This window comes from Rhamphochromis longiceps, linkage group LG3, assembly GCF_057381845.1.
Source record: "Rhamphochromis longiceps isolate RC_006_pf linkage group LG3, R_longiceps_female_GT1.1, whole genome shotgun sequence".
NCBI lineage: Eukaryota > Metazoa > Chordata > Actinopteri > Cichliformes > Cichlidae > Rhamphochromis > Rhamphochromis longiceps.
The window spans coordinates 69,035,761-69,056,337 of record NC_140559.1 but is presented as its reverse complement, the minus strand read 5'-3'; the positions used below and the strand labels follow the sequence as shown (position 1 = coordinate 69,056,337).

Genomic DNA, 20,577 nt, shown 5'->3' with positions numbered 1-20,577 from the left:
GATGGATGGACGGGTGGATGGATGGATGGACGGCTGGATGGATGGATGGATGGATGGATGGATGGATGGAGGGATGGGTGGGTGGATGGATGGATGGACGGATGGGTGGACGGGTGGATGGATGGATGGATGGATGGATGGATGGATGGATGGATGGATGGATGGATGGATGGGTGGGTGGATGTTTGGACGAACAGATGGACGGGTGGATGGATGGATGGATGAATGGATGGACGGCTGGACGGATGGACGGGTGGATGGATGGATGGATGGATGGATGGATGGATGGATGGATGGATGGATGGGTGGGTGGATGGATGGATGGATGGATGGATGGATGGGTGGATGGCATCGGTTTATCTTTAATCTCAAGATTTAATAATCATACAAGAATTCTGTTGTGCTGTTTTTGATGGTTGTATGAACAGGTTCAGCTCAGGTTTAACAAGCATCACTTAACCATCCATGAGAATTTATTTAGTTTTTTTTGTTTTCCTTGGTGACTGTTTCACAGCAACTCGCCATCAGACTCCCAGATTCTCTTCTCAGCTGTGTGTTGGAGTGAGAGACTGTAGTAATGATAAACCACCAACCGGCCAACAGCTCAGGTTTGATATTATAGAGCTGAACGGCGCTCCTGTTCCAGTGCCAGGTAGGACCGTTTCTGCGTGTCTCTGCTGACTTCCTGAAGCTTCAAGCTTCAACTTGTTTCAACAAGCTTCCTTCTTTCCGTGCATCAGGAGATAGTGGAGCACTCAGAGTCGTGCAGGTAACCCAGCTGGACCGAGACACTGTTCTCATCACCTTGGAAAGTAAGTCCCCTCGCATATTGTGAATCCTTCAAATGTCTTTCATGCTCATTCTCAATCTGTGTACTGTTTGGACAGGAACTGTAAAGATCGTGAACCTGCAAGGACTTCCATCCAGACAGCTGGCTGCAGAAATAGTCTTTGACTTCCCCATTGAAACACTAGGTAGAAATGATGATGTGACAAACAAAGTGAATGAGAGCTGATGTGTGTCCTGAAAGCTGAGTGACACCTCCTGTTCTGTCAGTCTGCTTGCAGGATAGTGTGCTGGCATTCTGGAAGCATGGCCTCAAAGGGAGGAGTTTCCATTCAGATGAGGTGATGAACTAGTAAATTCATCCAACGTTGGCTGAGCTCGTATCATGTGCTTATCATATTAGTTCTAAGTCATTACACATGTGAATTTTCACTTTATGTGCAGGTAACACAAGAAATTACAGATGAGAGTCGTGTGTTCAGAGTTCTGGGAACAAACAGGTATGTTAACTGTATGCTGACAAGAGCTATCAATCACTGTGAGAAACTAGTAATCCTAGTACATCAGAAGTAATCAGGATAGTATTTTTCTTGATACTATTGTTAATAGACCTGGAAGTGATTTTCAGAGTAGCATGTGGAAGTAGCATGAATACTGCTAGCATTAATGGTAGCATTAAAGCAGGAGTCACACTAGAGTGTTTGTTCTGTTGGTTACTCAGATCCAAGGATTTAGGAAATGCAGCCTATGTGTTTGCATGCAGCCCTCCAAAGAAAAACAGCCATTAAAGTTACCAACTACTGTCTACCTGACACTTTGTACAGAAAACTACTTTCCTTAGTGCTAATTTTCTTTATTCTAGTGCCAAATCACAACAATAGTCACTTCAAGACACTGTATATTGTAAGGTAAAGGCCCTGCAATTATGGTGCACAAAGGTGAAAAACTCCCTTTTAGCAGGTGAAAACCTGAACCAGGCTGGGGGAGGGGCGGGCATCTGCTGCGATTGGTTGGGGGGGTGAGAGGAGGAAGACGGGACAAAGACAATCTGGGGAAGAGAGCCAGAGAATATTCTCAACTAATGATTGAATGCAGAGAGGTGTTTAAACAGATAGTGAGTGAAAAGGGCGACTGAAGAAGAAACACTTGGTGCATCACGGGAACCCACCAGCAGCCTAGACTTAGGCTAACTAAGGGAGGATTCAGGGAAGAAAGGAAAGTTTGAAGCCTAATGTTAAAAGTAGAGAGGGTGTCTGTCTCCCAAACCCAAACTGGAAGCTGGTTCCACAGAAGTGGTGGCTGTAGTTCAGGTGGGGGAGCAGGTCACCTACTCCCCGTCTACATGCCAGATATCCTGCATGAAAGTTGCTCTTCGGTGCATCCGTCAGAGTATGAATGGGTGTGAACGGGTGAATGAGGCAAGCTTTGAGTGCTCAGAGTAGAAAACCACTATATAAGAACCGGTCCATTTACCATTTACCAAGAGGGGCCTGGAAACCGAAGGGTCTGGCTCCCATTTTACTTTTAAATACTTGGAACGAAGTGCTCTAATGGGGTGATATGGTACTATAAGGTCATTAAGATAAGACAGGGGCTGATTATTCAAAACCTTTTATGTGAGGATTTTGAATCTTTTATTCTGGATAAAACAGGGAGCCAATAAATGTTCTGTTTCTAGTCCCTGTCAGGACTCTCGCTGCAGCATGTTGCTCAGAGCAGTCTGGAATTGATTTTTGACTAAATAATTAAAACTAATAATAATATATTACTATATTATATTACTAACAAATCCAGGACACCCCTGTTGATCCAGCAGCTCTTAATGAAGTTTGTAATAAGAATCGTGGTGAGTTCATTAGAAATATTTCACTTTTCTTTTTTAAATCAGTCATTACTGGAATCATCTGAAGTGCAAAAACAGTGGGATTATATATGAGAAGGACGGACTCAAAGATTGTCGTGTATCACATATGTATTACATCGATGTCCAAAATCAATGCATCATTAATGAAACTGAAACAAAAGTACTGAATTTCATGTGGAAGACCAAACCTCAGCATTCAGGAAAGTCTTATACAGGAGCAAAGATAATGGACGTTACCCGGAGTTTTCCACTGTGAAACCAGGAATAACAGCTTAAAAATGTTTCTGTGATCTAAATCATTGTCAGCCTGGCAGGCAAATAGCGTGGACACCAAAGTTTGTGAACGTGATAACCTGAGAACAAAGACATGTAGGATTTTAAATCGGTACCATAGGTGTGTCTACTGGGAGGCTGAGGCTTGGCGCTGGTGGCTGCCAGTAAGTATTATTATACAACCCTTATTTTAGTTGATCTTATCTTCTTTCCTTGTGTTTCAGTTAGTTTTTACTCAAACTGGGTGTAGAAGGAATCCCTGCAAAGGTTTCTTTTTCTTCTGTGTTATGTTTTATGTATTTCTCAGCTCTTTGCTTCCTTTTTTCTACTTTAAACTTGTTTGTATGCTGTTGTGTAAATGTTCACACTTATCATAAAGTTTAAAAAAGTAGTAGGCGTGGTGATGAGCAGGAACAGGAGTAAAACTCCAGTAAGTGTACCAGTACTGTACCAGTGTGTAGCATTAAAGTCAAACTACAGTGGTTGTAGTATCAGTAGAGTAGTGTTAGTACTAGAGGTGGGAGGAGTAGAAGCAGGTGGAGGCACTGGCTTTAGGTTAGTACTGCCTTTCTCTGGCTCTCCTTTACAACTCATCTCCTTCTCATTTGCTGACAACGTGCAGAGCCATCATCCTTCAGAGCACACCGACTGATGACCCGTCAGCACTGAGCAGCCTGTACATCCTGACAGGACACGAAAGCAGCTACTGAGAGAGGACACGGGGCTCATTCGACGGTGTTACCAAAGAAAAGCACAGCCTGTCTGTAACTGTGGGGTGGAAACGATGCTCTGTTTCACTGAGGCTGTGCCAGGAAACGGTTCAATGCTGGGAATGACAAATGTTAGGAAGGTATCCTGCTGACTGTCCAGCCTTCACCTGTACACAAGACACCTGTCAAGGTCCTCGCTGGGGTTATAGTTGATAAAGCTTTCTAGCTTTTCTTGTCTATTCAGCTTACCTGCTTAAATCAGACCTTTCTGTTAAAGCTAATGCAGACTCCACTGATCCGCCCACTCAGTGTGGACGGGAGAATAACCTGAACATGGCCTCTGGGACATCATCATACTGATGTTATGAAGCGCTCAGTCAGGTTTTCTTCTTGATCAGACTGAGGGGCAGACTGAGTGTGTTTTGGTGCCTCAACATTCAGTCATATTCTGTAAAGCCATTTTCTGTCTGCATGCTGCACATAACCTCTTTGGACCAGAGTGCTGTGACACCTACACCTTACACCTGCAGGAGCTGCTCGGCCATAGAAAGCTGCTCTGTGAAGTGCACGGCTTTTTTGCCAGTGTTGATCTTATGGGTTTAATGTAATAACTAATTTTTCACATCATCGTCTGAGTCGTAATCCCAACGAGGAAACCTGGAATGTAAAACTTGATGGACGCTCCAGCTGAAGAGTGAAGTGTCAGACTTTTAATGGATCTTTCAAGCATTAGCGTACTTACAATGGCAGAAACAGTGCCACGTCTAAAGCATAGGAGCCATCTTCATCTCATTCTTCCCATTTCATGCAAGTTTTTTCTCATCCTCAGATGGACAGAATTTGGTTTGCTGACTTCATTCAGTCACACCATACTAGAGCATAAAAAGTGGAAATAAACTGGCCAGTAAGAAAGTGTGATGCTTGAAAGTATAGCGTAAGGACAGCAGCAGCACTGCATTTACAGCTGATATGATGACTTCAGCATCTTTAAAGAACTGTGAAGGAATTATCAGTGCTAACACAACCTTAAGCACGTGATGTGACCGTATACACTGCTTACACTTTCAGTATCCTTACTTAAAGAGAACATCTCAGAAAAAAGTACAGTTAGCAAGAAGCTTTGAGAACAAGGCAGTGTTATTGTATGCTAACCACCGTGGTGGTGTAGCTTGTCCTGATAAAAAGTGAATGTGGTCACATTATACTTGTTAACTAAAATGAAAAAATAAAATAATTCCACTACATGGGTAAAGATATTTATGATATTTATGGAAAGGATACTATAAAAGTAACACTGGCCTTTCCATGAGAGAAACTTGAAGTACAGTATGCATGTTGAGATTAATGTTTGTTTAATATGTTTTTGCTACTATGTGAAGATGTGATGTTATTAACAACACAGAATAGACAGAAATAAAGATTTTCATATCTCTTGGAGTTTTATGAAGAGTTTGTTGGGTTGTTCTTCTTTGAATGTGTGGATCGATGCTTCTGCGATTTATATCTTAATCCTTCAATTTGTAAAAAACATTTTGAATTCCGTTTGAGAAGATAAATGAAGGTTCTTGCGTTCAAGTGGAGGCTCTAGCAGACTGAGAAAGTAACTGCATAACTGGTCAAAGGAGCTTGTAAAGAAAAGCGTCTGGACTTCTTTAAGTTACTTGAAGACGTTTCACCTCTCATCCGAGAAGCTTCTTCAGTTCTAAGGTCAAATGGTGGAGAGTCCCAGATAACTGCATAACTGTGTTATTCCTGCACCCATAGCAGCAAGTAAGTGAAGGCAGTGATGAGCGCTGATGAGTTCTCAGATCACTCAGTCAGTCTCTGAGCGTCACCTTTATTGTGATCGCGCACTTTAAGCTTTCATGCCTGTATTTTTGTGATAATACTGTATTGAAAGAAATCTGTGCACAGACGAACATGGGGTGGCTTTGCTCAGGTAGTAGAGGAAGGTGCTTCAATCCCCGTCTGCATGCCAAATATCCCTGGGCAAGATACCAACCCAGAGTTGCTCTCCGAATGTGTGTGAACATTACACAGAAAGTGCTTACAGAGAAAAGTGCTTGCGTACACCTGAATGAGGCAAGTTCTTTAAAGTGCTTTGAGTACTATATAAGAACCAGTCCATTTACATCGCCAAAACACTCAATACTCTCTTTACGAAGTTCTCTGTAGTTTGTTTCTCCAGCACCATATTTGACCGCGGTCAAGTGAGCCCTCACTTACGACCACACAGTCAAGCCAGCCGCACCTAAAATGTTGTTGCACTATTCTTATGCATATTACGGTACGGGTGCCGACTGGCTTAGAAATGCAGTCTTTTGTGTCCTGACCAGAGATGGGCAGTAACGCGTTACTTGTAATCCGATTACTTTTTTCAAGTAACAAGTAAAGTAAGGGATTACTATTGCAAAAACGATAATTAGATTACCGTTACTTTCCCGTAGGAACGCTGCGTTACTAAAACAGTGATTTTTTTGCGAGAATGTCTCATGACAGTGACGTAAGCAAGTGCAACGTCCGTGACAACAGCTGTGTGCAGATCAACAATGGATAATATATCGAGTGCGGGAGAGAATATGAGCGTGCAGCGTTTAAAGCGTGGAAGTACTGACCTTACTTTGAGTTTGATTCCATAAAAAGTGACAAAAACATTAGTGTCCGTTGTGCGTGGGAAGAAAACTTCTTTTTACGGCGAAAAAACCCCCTAAACTTCCAAGCAAGCACCGAGTGCGCTACGACGTAATGGGAAAGTCACAGAGAAACTCGCGGATTCTTCAACTGACCGCGGCACACCTGCACCAGGGTAAACCTCCGCCTACCCTACTCCTGCTTTACAGGTGAAAATAGAGCCAAAGGACCGCTAGTCTTTGATTTTATTTATTTTCTGCTGTGTTTTACTTGCATCTATTTGAAAGAGTGAGTGTAAACACAAAAAATATTTTATTTTATGTGCTGGAATGGGCAGAAAATAAGTTTAAATATTAAACAAATTTCTTCCAGTCAGAGAATGTTACATATAATTCAATTTTTGCTTGATGCATAAAGTTAAAAGATTAAAACTAATTAAACAAGTTTTAAAAAGAGAGACTTTTCCATTTGATTACATTTTATATGATGAATTATGCAGAAAAAGTAGAATTGGGCTGAAAGATCTATCGCTTTATCACCTATTCAGGTTGTAAATCGTGTTTTTTAAAAGTAACTAAGTAATTAATTACTTTTGAAAATAAGTAATCAGTAAAGTAACAGGATTACTTTTTTGGGGAAGTAATCAGTAATTAGTTACTGATTACTTTTTTCAAGTAACTTGACCAACACTGGTCCTGACACTATTGTACTTCACAATCCACTCCCAGTTTTGGTTCATCTCCACTTTTCCACTTTTTCCACTCCACCCTGTGATCCACAGCCCAAATTACTGTACGATTCAGAGAAAATTAACAGTAAAATTTACCCAATTTACTGTACTGTACTCTATATTTTCTCATATTTGAGCTCAGATTACAGGAAAACTGTAAGAGGTGACACTGATATCTCACTAGATTCTGACTCTGGGTGACCCCCACACACCCAAGATTACTGTACGGTTTCTGAGATTGCTTTGTTAACCCTCTCAAGGCAGGCGTTGCAGATATGCAACAGTTAAAAGCTAACAACCTGATCACCCCACATACATATTTCATGAGTTTTTTACTCAGAAGTACCACTGCAGGTATTCTTTTGTGCATTAGCAACAAAAACTTAATTTGAGCCTGAGAGGGTTAAGCATGAGTATGACAAAGGCTAAGAAAATATACTGCCTACAATAATATCAAATTTAAACAACAAATTACAAAATTGCCACACCTGCTGTTATTGCCAGGTGTTCGATAGAGCATTATTTAGTCATAAAAAATACATATCACTGAAATATCATCAGTAAAAGAAACACTCTGTCATGGTCCTGGGTCAGTGACCCAGTGCTTTTAGTTATCATTTTCTAGTTTATGATGATGATGATGATGATTATTATTATTGTTTGAGTTCTATGTGTGATATTCGGTCTGCCTTTGAGTCTGTGTCTCTGTCTGTCTATGGTGTCACCCCATCTGTTTGTGAAGCTGTCTGTTTAGATCTGTGTCTTGTTTGGTTCCCCGTGTCTGAGTTTCCTGTTTTATTGTGAAGGTCTCTGTCTGATGTGAGTATGTTCAGTTTACATTTCCCCTGTCCCATCAGCTCTGATTTCTCCCAGCTGTGTTGCCCTCCTGTCTCTCATCCCCTGATTACTGGTGTGTGTGTATTTAAGCCCTGCGTGTTCGCCTGCATGTTGCCGGTTTGTCTGTATTACTCAGTGTATCCACCGTGCCTTCTCCTTGCTTTTCATCGTCATTCTCCTCTGCTCGTTTTCAATCAGGATTGTGCTCTGTAGTTTAGTTGTTTCCCAGTTTAGTTTAGTTCGAGCCCCGTTTGCTGTTTGTCCACATTCTTTTTGTGTTCAATAAATCACCTTCACTTCTCCACGACTGCCTGTGATTGGATCCTCATTTATTCCGCACGGCTCGCCTCGGCAGCCGTGACACACTCACTATGTAAGACATGTTAGCAAATTCAGTTAATAAATAATGTATCAAATCTATACAGATGTTTGAAGGTATATTGCAAAGCATGTTTGTTTCTTATGGCTTACAAATGTGTTTGCCTTTAACATAATTTACATTTTATTTATACAGTTTCACAGACGAAACAAAATAGGTTTCCTGAACTGTTCTTCGTGGCCTAATTTTGAATCCTTCTGAGGGGGATGCATTATCCATGAAGGTGGGCAATTTGTTCGTCGATCTCTGACCCTCGCTGATTCTGACGCCTCCTAATTCTGCTTCCAGCCTCGCTGATTAATTTGTTGTCACTGATGCTGTCACCAGTTGTACACAACATCTCTGTTTGTCCACCAGTCTAATCTGTAATTCAGGTGAACCCAGAATTACCTGCATCTTTGTAATGTTTCAGAAAATATACACTATATGTTGATGGGCTTTGTCCCACTTTTCTTTCCTTTATAAGTAAGAATCTCTGTGGTTTTAATGACAATTCATATACAGATTGTGGAGGACATTTTATTCAACACTCAAAAAAGTTCCTCACCAGCAGACTGTAGTACAATTTCAGCCCACCGTTAATAAACCCATCCAATGCAGCGTTATCAGAGAAATTATGCAAGTGTTATGTTTGTATGTACTGGTAATCTATTTATCATTTATCATGATTCCTGCTCTGATGATTACTTTCTTCTCCTTCTGTAATTTTAACAGATAAAGGATGTTGAACATTAAGCTCCAAACAGGATGAATGAGGAAGACCACAGAGGAGAATCGTGGATGTAGTGAAAGAATATATGCAGATGGTTTTTTTCATGGTGGAGGAGCAACTTCTGATACCATCTTAAAGAAAAAACACATAAAATTGAAGAGTAAAAATAATGACAACAATATGTCTAAATTTTTTATTAAGTTTTTAGAGCAAATGCAGTCTTGTCATGGTCAGAGTTGCCCACTCATATTTAACTAATTCAAATACAATTACTCCATTTAAATGCTTATGTTCTAATAAAAGGCATCGTTTAATACTTCTGCCATGACAACCAAAATAAATCAATGAGAGGGAAACGGGAAGATTAGTCATCAGGCAAGGTTTACTGTTCATTTACCATGCCTTGATAACAGTAAGCTTAACAAAAGAAAAATGTTGGCGACGAGAAAAGGTGTTCTGTTAAAACATCCTACCGTAGCGTAAATTTATAGTCTTGTCTATCAATCCGTGCTAACTTATCAGAATATGCTACCTTACGTGGTTAATGGCTCCGTTGTATAGGTAGCATGTTCAGATGGCCCAATCACACTATTAAAACATGCTTCCTGCTTGGATTTATATAGGTAGCGTGTTCAGATGACCCAATCACACTATTAAAACATGCTTCCTGCTGGGATTTATATAGGTAGCGTGTTCAGATGACCCAATCACACTATTAAAACATGCTTCCTGCTGGGATTTATATAGGTAGCATGTTCAGATGACCCAATCACACTATTAAAACATGCTTCCTGCTTGGATTTATATAGGTAGCGTGCTCAGATGACCCAATCACACTATTAAAACATGCTTCCTGCTGGGATTTATATAGGTAGGGTGTTCAGATAACCCAATCACACTATTAAAACATGCTTCCTGCTGGGATTTATATAGGTAGGGTGTTCAGATGACCCAATCACACTATTAAAACATGCTTCCTGCTGGGATTTATATAGGTAGGGTGTTCAGATGACCCAATCACACTATTAAAACATGCTTCCTGCTGGGATTTATATAGGTAGCATGTTCAGATGACCCAATCACACTATTAAAACATGCTTCCTGCTTGGATTTATATAGGTAGCGTGTTCAGATGGCCCAATCACACTATTAAAACATGCTTCCTGCTTGGATTTATATAGGTAGCGTGTTCAGATGGCCCAATCACACTATTAAAACATGCTTCCTGCTTGGATTTATATAGGTAGCGTGTTCAGATGGCCCAATCACACTATTAAAACATGCTTCCTGCTTGGATTTATATAGGTAGCGTGTTCAGATGGCCCAATCACACTATTAAAACATGCTTCCTGCTTGGATTTATATAGGTAGCGTGTTCAGATGGCCCAATCACACTATTAAAACATGCTTCCTGCTGGGATTTATATAGGTAGCGTGTTCAGATGGCCCAATCACACTATTAAAACATGCTTCCTGCTTGGATTTATATAGGTAGCGTGTTCAGATGGCCCAATCACACTATTAAAACATGCTTCCTGCTTGGATTTATATAGGTAGCGTGTTCAGATGGCCCAATCACACTATTAAAACATGCTTCCTGCTGGGATTTATATAGGTAGCGTGTTCAGATGACCCAATCACACTATTAAAACATGCTTCCTGCTGGGATTTATATAGGTAGCGTGTTCAGATGGCCCAATCACACTATTAAAACATGCTTCCTGCTGGGATTTATATAGGTAGCATGTTCAGATGACCCAATCACACTATTAAAACATGCTTCCTGCTGGGATTTATATAGGTAGCGTGTTCAGATGACCCAATCACACTATTAAAACATGCTTCCTGCTGGGATTTATATAGGTAGCATGTTCAGATGACCCAATCACACTATTAAAACATGCTTCCTGCTGGGATTTATATAGGTAGCATGTTCAGATGGCCCAATCACACTATTAAAACATGCTTCCTGCTTGGATTTATATAGGTAGCGTGTTCAGATGGCCCAATCACACTATTAAAACATGCTTCCTGCTGGGATTTATATAGGTAGCGTGTTCAGATGGCCAAATCACACTATTAAAACATGCTTCCTGCTGGGATTTATATAGGTAGCGTGTTCAGATGGCCCAATCACACTATTAAAACATGCTTCCTGCTTGGATTTATATAGGTAGCGTGTTCAGATGGCCCAATCACACTATTAAAACATGCTTCCTGCTGGGATTTATATAGGTAGCGTGTTCAGATGGCCAAATCACACTATTAAAACATGCTTCCTGCTGGGATTTATATAGGTAGCGTGTTCAGATGGCCCAATCACACTATTAAAACATGCTTCCTGCTGGGATTTATATAGGTAGCATGTTCAGATGGCCCAATCACACTATTAAAACATGCTTCCTGCTTGGATTTATATAGGTAGCATGTTCAGATGACCCAATCACACTATTAAAACATGCTTCCTGCTGGGATTTATATAGGTAGGGTGTTCAGATGACCCAATCACACTATTAAAACATGCTTCCTGCTTGGATTTATATAGGTAGCATGTTCAGATGACCCAATCACACTATTAAAACATGCTTCCTGCTGGGATTTATATAGGTAGGGTGTTCAGATGACCCAATCACACTATTAAAACATGCTTCCTGCTGGGATTTATATAGGTAGCATGTTCAGATGACCCAATCACACTATTAAAACATGCTTCCTGCTTGGATTTATATAGGTAGCATGTTCAGATGGCCAAATCACACTATACATAACATAAGTGGTGGCTCGTCCGGGATCTTTGGACATTTTAGTGGAGACTGAATGTCAGTTTGTTTTGCTTTTAAGTGGGTGAGTGATGGTGTTCAGTGTAATTGAGCAAACTCCCTTTAGTGTGTTTCAGCTGGGTGACTGTGCTGCCCTTCCATCGAAGCACTTGTTTGTTGTTTTGCTTTATTGTTTTAGTTTGTGTTTGGTGGCTATCCTGGGTGGGGGTACGATTCAGAGTTTGGTAGGAGACTATATCTCTGGTCTGCTGCCTGCTCTCGAGTTCGCGTTTAAAGTTGCCTCGAGCCTGGTACACCACTGAAGACTAGGGTAGGGAAAGTAAGGGATTTGTTGTTTTTAGTGTACTTTTGGTTTTGTGTTGTAGCAGGTCAGGTAATCATTTTGGGTTTGACTGTTGTGCTCTTTTGTGTTGGTCACATGTTACTTTTTGTGTGTTCAGTGTGGCAACTTCAGATCCTCATGTAGGGGCATCCATGCTTAAAGATGCCAACTTGCTTCAGAGGAACTTTTAATTTGTTTAGGGGTCCTAGAGGAACCCTTTTAAGGGAGGAGGTGTTACGTCCCTCTGCAGCTTCTAATCGTCTCAGTGTTTTCAGCTGGTGCTAATTGGCCACACCTAGTCAGGTGTGGATAAAAGCATACCTGAGGCAAGCTTCCCGGCAGTGCACTAGTCTTTGCCTTGGTGGCACCAGCCATTTTAGCCAACCTGGTTTTCCATTTTAGGATGAAACCTCTTCTCACCCACACTCTGCTATTCATCTCTGTTTTTATGTTGCGGCTTTTGAGCCGGGTCGTAACACTGAAGATTACAAAGATCAACATTAAGACCAGTCTGTGCATTCAAAGCAGTGACAGAAAAGAGTGTGGGGCATTAACCCCCACTCACTGAAATGGCATCCAAGATGCCTTCATAACTTTAAGAAAAGGAAAGAAAAAAGGCAATAAAATGCAACAGCCTTTAAATTTGGTTTTATTTGTAGAGTAAATGTAATAGCGTACATGTTAAATAAACATTTAATTCCCACGAAACATACTAATGATATGGCAGACATCGAAACAGGTAAAAGAAACAATCATATTTATTCATTTTCATTAATTTAAAATACCCTTTACAAAGTATATATATAGAAACATAATCCAACATATGTGGAAAAAAAACAAAAAAAACCTGACACCCTGCTTTAAACGCACATATATAAAAGTTACTCTTTTAATAATTTCTACTTTGTTGTCCTGATGACGCAGTCGTTCACCTGCATGTGGTGCAATCCAATTAGGCTGTCAGTAGTACTTCAGGTCTCCCAGCCCTTTGCCAGACAGGAGGAGACACCAACCCCCAGGTAACTCAAACAAAGATGTATTAATATAACATAAAACAGAGCTTTGACCTTGCAAGGTTAATATGTGTGCACGCCATATAAACATTGGAAGGTGTGATGGAAAAATGAATACATTTAATAAAGAAACGATATTGAACAATAAATGGAATATTTTAAAGTAGTGACTGTAAATTAAACTAAAGTGAATCAACGGGTGGTCAGGTGTGGAGCTTACCATGTGTGGCATGCCATCACACATGGCAACTGTCATGACCAACTCAGCGTGGAAACCTGAGATGAACCTAAAAAGTAGAAAACTCAGGGTATTTTTTAATAATTCTACTTTTTGTTGGCAGTCGCTGTCCTGATGACGCAGTCGTTCACCTGTGGGGGAGAAAACAAAACAAAATTGTCAAAAATGTTAAAGTTACAGTGAAACTTCAAATCCTTGTACAATTCAGTGGTATTTATACTGTAAACTTAATCCCTATGCTGTAAACTGACATGTAACTCTAGGAATCACTCATTTCAGCCACCTTTGCCACCATTTTCCACATTAATTAGAAGAAGAAATGAAATAAATGAATCGATTAGCTCAAAGAAATTCCACTGCAGACGAGTGTTTTGGTGGTTAAACTGCAAAGCAAGCCACGCACATGGTGCAGGCCACTTCTGTGGGCTCTCAGGGATTTATGTGACTAGTCGACTAATTGTCACTAGTCTGTATCAGACTTACCAGTCGTTCAATCTAATTGTTAACATTTTAATTGATGCCCAATGCTGCTACATTGTGTTCTAAATGTTAGGCAGCGATCTACCACCAGATGGTGCACTGTTGTTGAGAAACACCATAAATCTATTAATCTACCCTGATCTTCTTGTTAACACTGAGATCGCAGATACACGCAGAGGAAATTAATTTCCTGAGAGGTGGAAAACCTCTCCTTTAGGAGAGCAGTTAAGTCAATGGGGGAGGGGCTCAGAGTAGAGTCACTACTCCTTCACATCAAAAGGTGACAGCCACCTTGGCCAGGAGGCTGTTCCAGCTGGGCACGTCCTACCAGTAGGAGGCCCCAGCATCCTTGGTCATGCTAGCCAGTTTACATCTATCAGCTGTGGTCAGGAGTAGTCCTTCCTGCTGCCCCCACAACCTGACTAGAAAACGGCTGTATAATGTATTACCTGAATCATTCTCGCCACACTTAGACGTACTTTTAGATTCTCAAATGATTGTCATACTTTAATAGAACATCTTTTGTAGTAATGCATTTTCATTTGTATTTAACAGAATGTGATAAATGGTTTAAGATACCTCTGCGTCTAGTTTGACAGTTTCTATTAATCAGTTCTGAAAATCAACTCAATATCTGAATGTTCCTTAGTTTTACATTAGTTGGTTAGTCTAATTATTTCCCCCTCGATTAGTCGACTAGTAAATAAGACGCCAGGAACATCCCTACTCTTCAGACAAAATGTGAGTATGAATTACACACCAAGGTATTAAAATGGATATGGAGTATGGCTTTGGTTTACCATAAACAGCTGATGTAAGGACATCATTAATGTACTCTGTCCAATGAACACTGGAAACAAGACTGCACTGACCTTGCTGGCAAACCTCAATGAGTTCAGAGTTTCCCCAAAGCTGTCGGGCTCCGGAGCAATGTTAACAAACATCAAGCTGCAAATAAAGACATCCAAAATTAGTGCCAAAGAATAAACAGTCACAATCTGAAGTGATGAGATCAAACGCTGTTAAATATTTTTTGGGGATAAATTCCTTCAGTTTTATGTGTCGTCATTATAAAGATTTGTGATGTCAACAAACTCACGTTTTGCCGTTTCCCCCCCAAACATCCCTGAAGGAGGTACGTGAGCTTCGAGTTCCTGTAAGCTACGTAAGTCTCCTGGAACACAAAGGCCAAAAAAATCATTAATACTGTAAATGTAAAGAAAGCAGGTGTGACATCTAAGACTACAGAAACTGCAGCTGCAGACCTTTTTGGCCAGAGCGGCGATAACGACGCCCAGGTTGGACAGTGAGCTGTTGATGGCGGTCATCTCTTTGAAACGGTCACCCTGAGACTGGCTCTTCACCATTCGCTCACTGCCAGCCAAGTCCACCAGGCACAGAGTGGCTACACACACAGAGAAAACCAACTCTTATAGGAAGCAGTGATCCGTTTTTCCTTCCATTAAAGGTAGTTTTAATACTTTACAAAACACTTCTTTTAGCGCTCAGGGGCTCAAACATTAACGTTGAGTCATCAGAGCAGATTTTGCACTGGTTACAGTAACAATAACTAACCAGACTAAATATCATAGATCCAAAAAGAAGAAACCACATTCCTGATGCTGGTACTTCCAGTGTGATACATTTGCACTTGACATCCCTGCCGGCATTAACTCCCTCAATATCCAGCTGGAAGACTGAGTGGGAGCGAGACGAGCGGTCATTCTGGGCTGTCTGGGCAGTGGAGCGATTCTGATTGGCCAAAGCAATCAGACGGAGAACCTGAGAGGACGAGGGAACGTTTTAAAACATAGAGCATCGATAAAGTTTGATGTATTTTCAAAGTTTGGTAACAATTTGTCAGCAGATTTGAAATTAATTTGTTCTGAGCTACAGATGTCTGTCTGCTGTACCTGATCCTCATTGGAGACCCGCTCATAGGTGAGATTAGTGATTGTCAATTCGTTGCTGGCTGTCTTGCGGATCTCATGCTCAGGTCTCTTGCTGGACTTGCCGGTGAACACAAGGTCCCTCAGGGTCTCATTGTAAATTTCGACGAAGCTCGCTGTGAACGTGAACTGTGAAGTGAGTGGGGGTTAATGCCCCACACTCTTTTCTGTCACTGCTTTGAATGCACAGACTGGTCTTAATGTTGATCTTTGTAATCTTCAGTGTTACGACCCGGCTCAAAAGCCGCAACATAAAAACAGAGATGAATAGCAGAGTGTGGGTGAGAAGAGGTTTCATCCTAAAATGGAAAACCAGGTTGGCTAAAATGGCTGGTGCCACCAAGGCAAAGACTAGTGCACTGCCGGGAAGCTTGCCTCAGGTATGCTTTTATCCACACCTGACTAGGTGTGGCCAATTAGCACCAGCTGAAAACACTGAGACGATTAGAAGCTGCAGAGGGACGTAACATTCAGTATTGATATTTGTAAATGTAAACTATGAGGATTTATTTATTTTTAATTCTTTTCTTTTTTTTTTCTTTTTTTCCCCTCTTTTTTTATTTTTCCAAATAAATGTCCCGATTGAGTAATGAAACTAACCCAAAGGAGAATTCTAACAATATTAGACAGGCCATTCAATATGCTTTATCGTGGACAACTCGTGGCTAAAAACCCACACACACACACACACACACAAACCTCTAATCAAACATGAAAACGGATAATCCAGCTGAAGCTTCAGACAGCCGTCAGACAGTGAAACACTGCCATCTGCTGGACTCGAATAACAAAGACGCTGCTTTGACGGGTGAGGGAGTTTCAACAAGTCTGCAACGACTCAAGCATCAAACTACAGAACTATTCTAGCGGACATGGTGCTCTAATGACTGCTTCATTAACGCAGGTCAGAAAGGATCAAACATATCAATAAATCATAAAACACAAAACGTCTCTTATTGCCCAGGGCGCAGGAAGTGAGTGTGTTCCTTATAGCCTATTAAACCTTAGCAGGTTATTTTGATGTGTTACAGATGAAACAGCTATCCAGTAACATTCAGCTACAAAAACGCTTTTTTATAATTACTTTTTTACAGCTTCGCACTTTTACACAAGTTTTATCATCAGTGTCACAATGGCTGCTGCTAAAATTGAGTACAAGATATTTGTTGGCCTGATTAAAAGGTCTTGATGCGTGCTCAATCATCAGGGAAGTAAATCTCCAAAAGTTGATTCTGTTCTTCTGGACGTAGCGTTTTCAGTCAGAGAAACCAGCCGACTGAAGGAACAATGGGCTGGGAGGTCAGTTCCTTAATCATGATTATGCAAATTCTCATGACCATTGATCAACAACCACTGATCAATGGTCCTGAGTACCATTCACAGAGAGTTGGAGAACGGCTGCAATCACAGCATTGTAAGATGGTGACAGATGTACCCTTAGGCCCCCTCCTTGATTCAGAGAGGGTCTTTCCCTTTTCACGTAAATGGCCTCCTTGACTCCGCCCTCAAACCAGCGTTCATTGCAGTTATTGTTGACAATCACATTGTGTCGTGTAACCATCCAGCTCACATATTCAATGTAAATGATTTGTTGAACTGAAGACATGATGAATGTTCCTGCATTAAACCACATCCAGCCTAGTGTTCTCACTCTCCCTAAATGGATCTGTTACATTAGTGATATATGGGAGTTGTGTTTCAGTCTTTTCCACATGAGGACATTTACATTTAGTTTTTGCTTTACTGATGAGTGGCTGGTTAACCTGCAGTGGTTGAAGCATGTGTCGGTCGTCTGGAAGAGTAGGTGTAGAAGACGTCTTTAATGAATGTAATGCTCTGAAGGTGTCAGTGATTACTGTGAATTCATTATAAAAGTGGATTTCAGTGAATAAAGTGAATAAAGACAGGCCCTCATGGTGACGCTCAGGTGTCCATAAAGTGTAACAGGAGAGCTTTGTCATACTTTCAGAGATTTTACATGAGCCAGTCTTTCAAAAATTACATAAATAAATAATTCATTCATTCATCCACAGGAAACACAATGCTCATATCTGAAAGTAAACTCTGATATATATCCCCGACTAGAGTTACTACTAAATAAAGGATCGCCCCAAAATGACTAAATATATAAAGACACTCTCCAGAAGAAGTTAAAGGGATTTTATTTATTGTACAAGCAATATCTTCATAAGAATTACAAATTCTGCAGACATATTACCTTCTTACTGAACCTGAACAACTCACACACAGACGTGTCTGCTGCTTATCTTTGTTCAAACATGATGTTTTATCTTCTCTTCAAAACACATTACTCATCTTTCTGGCATCGTGTTACATGAAAACACCTGCATTCTACCTGTGTCATTGTACCACAAAGACAATGATTGCAACACTGTGCTTGCAAAATAGAAGAAATAAGACGACCAGCAAATACATAAAAGATGGTAAAAGTGATTCCATCTTTGTGTCTCCTCCCATTGTTTCCCCAGTCTGTCTAGTTCCCATATTCCCAGGACACCGCTGGACAACAAGTGGGTATTCCAAGACTGAGAGACAGCCAGAGTTGGCAAAAGATCAGACATTCTCCACTTAAGTAGAAGTAAAAATACTATTGTTCCAGTGAAAGTTAAAGTACTGATTCAACTTCATTACTCAGCTAAAGCAAAAAAGTACAGGCTCGAAGCGCTTACAGAGAAAAGCAGACAACAGAATACAACAGAATGCTGATGGCGGCAGTAACACACACTTGGAGGAGAGGCTCCAGCCGTCCATTCCAGCCCTATCCCTAACATTAACTCTAACCATAACTTTAACCTTAACCCTATCAGGTCTTGTTTTACAAAGCGATTCATGATTAGAACAAAAAACACATTTACACATACCGATGATTTGTCACATAGCATCGTTACCTGTTGGGATGAGAACGTGTTGTTTCCAGAGCACCACAAATTGGGGTGTCTGTAGCTCAGGTAGAGCAGGAAACCTACTAATCAGAAAGTTGCTGGTTCAATCCCCGCCTGCTCCAGCCTGCATGCCAAATATCCTTGGGCAAGACGCTAACCCCAAGTTGCTCTCCGATGCATCCATCGGGAGGATGAATGCGTATTAATGTTAGATAGAAAGCACTTACAGAGAAAAAGCATAGAAAAAAGTGAGTGCATGAATGAGGCAAGTTGTAGAGAGTAGAAAGGTTTTATACAAGAACCAGTTCATTTACCGTTATATTTTAGTTTCATTTTCAGTTCTGTACTTTTTACATGTAATATTGATTCATTAGATTGACTATATGCATTAGACCTAACTTGCTGACAGCAAATTTAAACAACCGTAATAATTTATTTTCAGCGTCTGAAATATTTATTTAGTTTGTTTTTTGTTTTCTTTTTGGCTCCTGATATTAGTCAACTACTATTTGTCAATGTTGAACTAATAATGAATCTAAGAAAAGCTATTTGTCACGGTTGGCCAGCATCAACCGTGGGGATGTGAGGAAGGAGGAGCCAGGCACGGAGCTCTGAATGCAAGCAGTGCGTTTATTTACAGTGAATGGAAAATAACAATAAATCCGCAGTGCATTCCCGACTCCCGTGAAATGTCCTCTTCCCAGTGCTAGTGTTCCTTGTCTCCGCTCCTCAGTGTCTGAGCACCCCGTGCTCGCTGCCCTCTCGTCTCCACGCTTCTCCTGGGGAGATAACAAACAGGCAGCCGTAAGACACATACAATGCGGCAGACTATCCGTACTGACTGGCCGAGAGACTAACGTGAAGTCACGCAATGATCCAGCGTCAGAGAGAGCGCCACCGCATTCTCAAGTAGCTCCTCCGACAAGGCTTGATCAGCTGTGTGATGGTCTTCAAGTGTGGCCAACCACCTGGCAGGGCCACAACCACCTGGCAGGGCCACACCCACCAGGCCTGAAGGTGCCTGTAAACAGGTGCTCTCAGAAACTCCGGCATCCACACACACACACAGATATACCTGCAAGCAGGGAGAACGAGGGACAGCACACCAAAAACACACATGTCCATAACTGCTGGGTCGTTTAGACTCCTGAGCTGTGCACGAGGGGTCGAACACCCACTGGAAGGCCGGGCACTGGTTTTCAACCGTAATATACCTGATGTGCTCAGGTAACCTGTAGCGCCATGAAACCACTTTCACACCAGGGCGCATAAAAATGATGCTTTAAGAGACTGATGGGATCGGGCAGCAGGGAAAACATCCACAAAATGCTACTTTCAGTTTGACTCCCTAAGACTACCTAAACTAAGTAGAGTCATTACATGCTTGTTAAAAGCAAACTCTCATATAGTTTTTAATGTGCTTCTTTCATTACAATGACTAGATAAAGAATGTGGCCCTGTCTCTATTTAACACTGGCTACCCCAAAATGTTTCCAAACCTACAACCGTAACTTTCACTGAGAGATTTTTAGATACGGTTATTGAAGCTGTGGGGTTAATTTTTTAAGTAACATGAGAGAGAGGCAGCAGCATACTGTTAGATTATAATATTATTTTATGCCATGTTATACCCCTAACTAAAGATTGTGAATTATTATGTAGTTTTAGTTTGCATTATTCTCCTGAATTAGAAGAAGCTGATAACTATTGCATTAGTTAAACTGATTTGCATTACATTAGACTGCTGATTTATTGTGGATGAATGATATTGTTTTATGATGCATAATACTGCTGCAGAAAGCCATCGCCTTATTTGTCTGATTAGAAGAGAACAGAACATGCTGGAGTTTTCTGCCCCAACTCAGCAGGAGCAGATAAACGGGGAGCCAAGGTCGTAGCTTAGGCGCCGTGTGAGAGAAAAGCATGTGAATGTTTAGGCTTTTATGATAAGGTGGGAGAACCAGAGGCTA

General features: G+C 41.0%; 3 protein-coding genes across 3 annotated transcripts in view; 1 reads left to right on the top strand and 2 right to left on the bottom strand.

The window, feature by feature from the left end:
• The window catches only part of LOC146676553 (protein NLRC3-like), a 464,157-nt gene that overhangs the window by 355,131 nt on the left and 88,449 nt on the right, over positions 1 to 20,577 (bottom strand). The window lies entirely within an intron of this gene.
• On the top strand, positions 170 to 5,070 carry LOC146676558 (mitogen-activated protein kinase kinase kinase kinase 2-like). Its single transcript, XM_085400836.1, has 7 exons — positions 170 to 173; positions 515 to 652; positions 741 to 812; positions 888 to 974; positions 1,057 to 1,127; positions 1,231 to 1,286; positions 3,546 to 5,070. Exons 1-7 carry the CDS (start codon positions 170 to 172, stop codon positions 3,631 to 3,633), a joined length of 516 nt encoding a protein of 171 aa, XP_085256962.1. The 3' UTR covers positions 3,634 to 5,070.
• On the bottom strand, positions 13,362 to 18,607 carry LOC146676557 (carboxy-terminal kinesin 2-like). The gene is made up of 7 exons (XM_085400835.1): positions 18,587 to 18,607; positions 15,669 to 15,833; positions 15,399 to 15,537; positions 15,021 to 15,160; positions 14,847 to 14,929; positions 14,628 to 14,703; positions 13,362 to 13,406 (listed from the first exon to the last, which is right to left on the bottom strand). The coding sequence occupies exons 1-7, from the start codon at positions 18,605 to 18,607 to the stop codon at positions 13,362 to 13,364; spliced, it is 669 nt and encodes a 222-aa protein (XP_085256961.1).